Consider the following 6,605-nt stretch of genomic DNA (forward strand, 5'->3'; position numbering starts at 1 on the left):
GTTTGGCGGGTCCGGGCTGGGGATTCGAACCCGCCACCTTAGGTGTACGTGGCTGGCGCCTTAGCCGGTTGAGCTATAGGCGCCGAGCCCGAAAAACTCATTTTTAAGGTATTAAAGAATTAATCTTTATTAAAACCCTTTCATTTGCTAGAATGAGTTCCATGATGGTACTTCACTATGAGACTGTATCAAATTGTTTTTGCTCCTTTTGGTCGCTGAAAACTGGTTCTATGCTTGAGGGCCACCAATTCTTTTTGTTTGTTTGTTTGTAGTTTTTGGCTGGGGCTGGGTTTGAACCCGCCACCCTCAGCATATGGGGCTGGCGCCCTACTCCTTGAGCCACAGGCGCTGCCCAGGGCCACCAATTCTTGAAAGCAACTGATTATTTACAGTTCAGATTAAACTTACAGTGGCTTGAGCACACACACACAATATACCTTTCCACCTGAAATTCAAAGAAATGTGGCTAGGGGCCTGTGGCTCAAGTGGCCAAGGCGCCAGCCACATACACCTAAGGTGGTAGGTTCCAATCCAGCCTGGGGCCCGCCCAAACAACAATGACGGCTACAACCAAAAAATAGTCAGGCGTTGTGGCGGAAGCCTGTGGTCACAGCACTCTACCCAGGGGGCTAGCTTGAGGATCTGTCTCAAAAAAAAAAAAAAAAAATCAGAGAAACTAGGCTCTGTTTATCCACACAATACTTTCCTATTCTGAAGTTAGTTAGGTCAGGACTTAAATCTCTCATCACACTGAATTCTAGGTCGAAATGGGAGGGGAGACAGTCTGTTAACCACTTTCCAACATGGACACAACCTACACAGTCCTCTTTGGAAATAGTGGGAGTAGGGAAAACTCATTGGTACCAACTACTGCCAACAGCTCCTGAAAAGTCAGTGCCAATAGTTTAATATCAAAATAATCAAGTTCCTAAACCTTTTGCTCATCCTCACCCCCACCATTCCTTGAGCACAGTGTGAAAATTTGGGAGAATGAATTAAAAGAAGCTTCCATATACTGCTGTAGGCCATCACTGCCCAGATAACTGAATCTTCACTCTCAAGATACTGCTCCCCACAGCAGTAGGTGCCAAAAGCAAGAAACTAAAGCTGGAACTTGAAGATAAAAAACATCTTGAGGACTTAGTGCCTGTGGCTCAAGCTGCTAAGGCGCCAGCCATATACACCTGAGCTGGCAGGTTTGAATCCAGTCTGGGCCCACCAAACAATGATGGCCGCAACCAAAAAATAGCCAGGCATTATGGCAGGCACCTGTAGTCCCAGCTACTTGGGAGACAGAGGCAGGAAAATCGCTTGAGCCCAGGAGTTGAAGGTTGCTGTGAGCTGTGATGCCCTGGCACTCTACCTGGGAGGACAGCAGCTTGTGGCTGTCACAAAAAAAAAAAAAAAAGCATCTCAGCGAGGTGAAGTGGCCTAGGCTTGTAATCCCAGCACTTGGGAGGCAGAGGTGATGGATTGCCTGAGCTCACAGGTTTGAGATCAGCCTGAATCAGAACTAGATCTAATCTCCAAAAATAGCCGGGCGTTGTTGCCGAAGCCTGTAGTCCCAACTACTTGGGAATCACTTCAGCCCAAGAGTTTGAGGTTGCTGTGAGCTGTGATCCCATGGCATTCTACCAAGGGCATCAAAGTGAGACGCTGTCTCAACCCCTGCCCCCAGTCTTGTTCTTAAATTGATACAGAAACAAGTTGGGTGTGGTGGCCCATGCCTTTAATCCTAGCACTTTAGGGGGCTGAGGCGAGTGGACTGTTTGAGCTTTGGAGTTCTACACCAGCCTGATCAAAACCGAAACCCTGTCTCTACTAAAAACAGAAAAACTGAGACAAGAGGATCGCTTGAGCCCACAAGTTTGAGGTTGCTGTGAACTATGACCCCATAGCACTCTACTACCAAGGGCAATACAGGTAGTCTCAAACAAAAAAAAAAAAAAAAAAAGAGAGAGAGAGAGGGAGAAACAATTTCACACTCCCCTTAGAGAAGCACGTTAGATACCAATGCGTGTTTCAGAAGGTTAGGTCGATTTCCAAATTACCAAGGACATCCAAACTTCTTTTCACAGGTAAGGGGGTAGTACTGACTTGTTTCTCCTGGGGGCGCTCTTCCGAGGATATTTGGGCTGCCTCCGGAGCCTCAGAGTCTTTGGCCGCCGGAAGGTGGGTGATGTACGGATCTTCTTTTTTTTGTGGCTGTGGATGCCTTTTAGCACTGCCTTCTTGGCCTTCAATGCCTTTGCCTTGGCTTCTGCTTTGGGAGGGGCAGGAGCTGGGAGAGAAGGAAAGAAAATGAGGTCAGAAAATCTGTCACTTCCAGCCTCATGATTTGACATAGATGTCCACGGCCACACGTGCATCAGCGGTTCCTTTGCAGACATCACAAATCTCAGGAAATTAAGATTTTTCCATCATATGCACGATAGTTGGGGCGAAGGTGATCAATTTGGAGTAACTCTAGGGATACGACGAAACAAAACAAAGTGCTGAGGGAACCCTTGATACTTGCCAAGACGTGTGCTAGGAGTTTCATACATACCATCGCAAACCACGGGGGAGGGTAGGTATACAGTCCCGTTTAAAATGAAACCGAAGAAAGTGAGTAAAACAAATGACACCAATTCTTTACATGCCCGAAAACATGGATCGCCAGCCTATATATTCAAGCAGCTCCTGAGGGCAACTATATGGCTCTCCCTGGACGCCGACACCGGCCAGGTGGCTTCCCCAATCCCCAGGACTGGAACCCAGCCCATGTGGCGGGGCCCATAGGGCCCATGTACGCCACACCATGACCCAAAAGGCGGGAAGCAGCTCCGGAGTAGAGCACTGTGAGCCTAGCGCAGCCCCTGTCCTCTCAATTCGTTCGCTCTCTGGAGAGACCCCAGACGAACCAGCTGGGGTCCCCATCCCCAAATCACACACCTTCCTTCTTTGCTTTCGGCGCCATCTTGTGAAAAGACCGTCTGAGACCCGTTTGCACAGGCTTATAGCGCCAAATCTCAATGAAGACGCGCGATACTTTGCACTTACAGCTGATTGGATAATCTGTGGAGTGACGCCAGCCGGGAAAGGTAGTTTGGTTTAATTGCTCCGCGGAGGGACTAAGCATGCGCTACAAAGGGGATAAAAGGACTAAAGCTTCTTGGGGATTGTAGTTTTTTGAAGACGCAGGCGGCCCGCTCTGGGCCCGGGATGAGAAAAGTTGCAGTGAGAAAACAAGAACATTGCCAGCCTGAAATAAAGCAGTTAGATTGGGCAGCTCCTGTGGCACAAGGAGTAGGGCGCTGGCCCCATATACTAGAGGTGGAGGATTCAAAGTTTTTGGCCGGCCTTGGCCAAAAACTGCAAAAAAAAAAAAAAAAAAAAAGCAGTTAGATTAACTCAGGCATTCAGATACAGATAAATTTTAGAATGTCAGAGTAGGATTTTCCCGCTTAACTCCCTGAAACATCAATGGAGGACCAGAGAGAAAATTGAATCAGTAGGCGGGTAAAGTATCACAATAGGTACAAGGCTGCCACATCTGCCCCTCTTTACTTGTGACACTGTTAGTTTTTCTGCATTTTTCTGATAATACTCTTTAAGAAGTTCTATGAATATTCCAAATACCCAGAGCACAGATTTCTCTAGGATTCTCTAGTTCTTACATTGAGTAATTTCACTCAGTCCCTTCTCCTGAACTAGTCTTCAGTTCCCTGTCCCAGTCATCTTTGCACCCTCAAATTCAGTTCCTGACTTACAGCAGGTATCATAGTGCTCAGGTTTGCTTCTCCGAAGGGTCTGTTCCTAACTGGTGTTCCCCTTTCCCTCCTGGAACCAGAGATGCCAGCTTAAACAGTGAAACTGGTTGTGAGTTGCCCCTTCTATCCTGCAAGACTTTGCAAAAAGGAAAATTTGTCTTTGGGGGAGAAGATTCCAAGGGGGCTAGAGCAACGATGGAACGTCATACCAAACGGGTCCTAAAGCGCTAACCACCGCTGGAGCAGTGTTTCCCGGTCCACTTAGCCATCAAGAGGGCAGCCTAGTCTTCAGCTTTCCCATCATCCAAACTACACAACAGCCTTATAGGAAAAGACACCACACTTCGGACGTCTCTCTACTTGGTGGGTACCCCGTTCCGACCCTGGCAGCCTCTTTCGTGATTCCCCCCACCCCCACCTCCAAGGCAGAAGGGCGAGCAGGGGCAGACTCTATGAGTCACTCCCAGGCCTACAGTAGAGGAGTGAAGCGCCGCCTCTCCTTGGGCCCCTTCTCTCCCCCTTTCTCCTCCCCGCGGGTTCCAGCCCTCGCCAGATGCTGCGCAGCAATCAACGATTCCCCATCACATCAGTTCGACTGGGTAAGGGTCCCCACGGAGGCGCAGCCCGGCACAGAGGTGCAGGGGAGAGCAGACTGGGGAATCTCGATCTGGATAGGCTCCAGTCTGGGTGGGGGCGGTCCTGGTGCCCAGCCAGGCGTCCGACGGAGACGACTGAGCCCGGGCAGCTCAGTGGAGAGAAGAGGGGGAGGCGAGGGCGGGTAGTGAGGACCAGAGTTTTCGAGAGAGGGGAGGGGGCGGCCCTTCTCCTGGAATTTCCGGGGATCGTGTTACAGCGCTCGCGGAGCCAGAGCGGAGTGGGACGCGAGGTCGGCAGCCAGGCTGGGCCCTTCGCCCCCTCCTCTAGCGGCCTGCGGGCCTCGCCTGCACCACCCTTGTCCACACTGACCCCGTGTGGCGGAGCGGCTCCGTGCCCCCAGGCCACTCTGTTATGGTAGGGCCGCCTCAGCCCCGAGTTGACGTCGGATCTCCGCGGCCCCGGGTTATTGTAGGAACTATCCGGCCCCGCGTTATTGTAGGGTCTGCACGTGCCCGGGCCCCCCCCGACGGGACTCCTCGTCCCCACTTGGCTCCCGAGGGGTGTCCTCGCCCCCGAGTCGTCTTTGGGACGCCCCGGGCCCGGGTGGTTGTGGGCTCGCCCCGGCCCCGGGTGATTGTCTCATCCCCGTGGCCTGCGGTGGTTGTAGCGTCTCCGAGACCGCGGGCTCCCGTAGCCTCTCCGTGGCCCCGAGTTATAGTTGGGACACCCCGGCCACGAGTGATTGTCGGGTCTCCACGGTCTCGGGTCGCTGGGGCGGATCAGGCCTCGGCGCCTCCTCGGGGCGCCCCCCAAGGCCGCAGGCAAGATGAACATTCTGGCGCCAGTGCGGAGGGACCGCGTCCTGGCAGAGCTGCCTCAGGTAGGCTTCAGAGCCACGTCGGACTTTTGGCTGCAGCGGGTATGGGCGGGGAGAAGGCGGCACCAGACAAGTAGGCCCAGCCCTGCCACCCAGCTAGGCCTGCTGCTTCTGGGTGGTCCAGCCGCGTCTAGTGCCAGGAGTGGGTGAGTCCCATTCTTTTCAATCCTTCTCACTCAGTGCCTGAGGAAGGAGGCCGCTTTGCACGTGCGCAAAGACTTTCACCCCCGCGTCACCTGCGCCTGCCAGGAGCACCGGACAGGCACCGTGGGGTGAGTTAGGGACAATCATAACAGAGAAAAGAGGTCTCTGTAAACCCTTGTAATCAGAGCAAGGGTACAGAATCACCTCCATTCTCATTGTGAGTTAAAAGAAGTGATACTAATAACATGGTGGTTGAGCATTTACAAATTTACAGTGTACTAGGTAGTGTGTTGGTACTTTTTTTTTTTTTTTTGAGACAGTCTCAAGCTGTCGCCCTGGGTAGAGTGCTATGGCGTCATAGCTCACAGCAACCTTGGGTTTAAGCGATTCTTTTGCCTCAGCCTCCCAAGCAGCTGGGACTACAGGTGGCCACACCACAACGCCCGGCTATTTTTTGGTTGTAGTTGTCATTGTTGTTTGGCAGGCCCAGGCTGGATTCAAACCCTCCACTATGGTGTTTTTGTTTGTTTGTTTGTTTCACAGGTTTTGGCCAGGGCTGGGTTTGAACCCACCACCTCCAGTATATGGGGCCAGCACCCTACTTCTTGAGCCACAGGTGCCACCCAACTATGGTGGTTTTTGTTTTTTGTTTTTTTTGAGACAGGTTCTTGCTCTTTCACCTAGGCTGGAATGCACTGGCACCATCATAGCTCACTGCAGCCTCAAACTGGGCTCCAGGAGCTTCCTGAGTAGCTGAGATTATAGGCATGACCCACCATGGCTTTATCACTGTCTTTTTTTTTTGAGATAGAGTCTCACTTTGTTGCCCTTGGTAAAGTGTTGTGGCATCATAGCTCACAGCAACCTCAAACTCTTGGGCTCAAGGGATTCTCTTGCCTCAGCTTCCCAAGTAGCTGGAACTGTTGGTGGCTGCCACAGCACTGGGCTATTTCTAGAGATGAGGTCTCACTCTGGTTCAGGTTGGTCTTGAACCTGTGAGCTCAGGCGATCCACAGCCTCCCAGAGTGCTAGGATTACAGGTGTGAGCCACCTCGTCTGGCCCTATCACTGTCTTTTATTAAATAGAAAATAGTATTTTGGGAGTGGGACACAATTGTAGGAGGGATTTTCCTTAACAAAAGCAATCAGTATAACCTAATTCTTTGTACCCTCAACGAATCCCAGACAATTAAAAAAAAAAAAGAAGGGCAGCACCTGTGGCTCAGTGGGTAGGG

General features: G+C 51.5%; 2 protein-coding genes and 1 non-coding gene across 5 annotated transcripts in view; 1 reads left to right on the plus strand and 2 right to left on the minus strand.

Moving 5' to 3' along the window:
- RPL23A (ribosomal protein L23a) overlaps positions 1 to 2,991 on the minus strand; it is a 5,423-nt gene extending 2,432 nt beyond the window's left edge. The window contains exons 1-2 of the mRNA XM_023517483.1: positions 2,935 to 2,991; positions 2,098 to 2,281 (exon numbers count right to left, since the gene is read on the minus strand). Coding sequence (XP_023373251.1) covers positions 2,098 to 2,281; positions 2,935 to 2,959 — 209 coding nt within the window. The 5' untranslated portion in view covers positions 2,960 to 2,991. The remainder of the gene's footprint in view (positions 1 to 2,097; positions 2,282 to 2,934) is intronic.
- Positions 2,364 to 2,430, minus strand: LOC111727569. The gene has a single exon (XR_002775094.1). It is a non-coding gene; the product is annotated as a small nucleolar RNA SNORD42 (small nucleolar RNA).
- Positions 2,992 to 4,802: 1,811 nt separating the features above from the next.
- The window catches only part of RAB34 (RAB34, member RAS oncogene family), a 4,448-nt gene continuing 2,645 nt past the window's right edge, over positions 4,803 to 6,605 (plus strand). For all 3 annotated transcript variants that reach the window (XM_012809748.1, XM_012809749.1, XM_023517484.1), the window contains exons 1-2: positions 4,803 to 5,229; positions 5,407 to 5,498. In XM_012809748.1, coding sequence (XP_012665202.1) covers positions 5,176 to 5,229; positions 5,407 to 5,498 — 146 coding nt within the window. In that variant the 5' untranslated portion in view covers positions 4,803 to 5,175. The remainder of the gene's footprint in view (positions 5,230 to 5,406; positions 5,499 to 6,605) is intronic.

Source organism: Otolemur garnettii, unplaced genomic scaffold, assembly GCF_000181295.1.
Source record: "Otolemur garnettii isolate 467f Iridium unplaced genomic scaffold, OtoGar3 scaffold00112, whole genome shotgun sequence".
In the NCBI taxonomy this organism is placed as follows: Eukaryota; Metazoa; Chordata; class Mammalia; order Primates; family Galagidae; genus Otolemur; species Otolemur garnettii.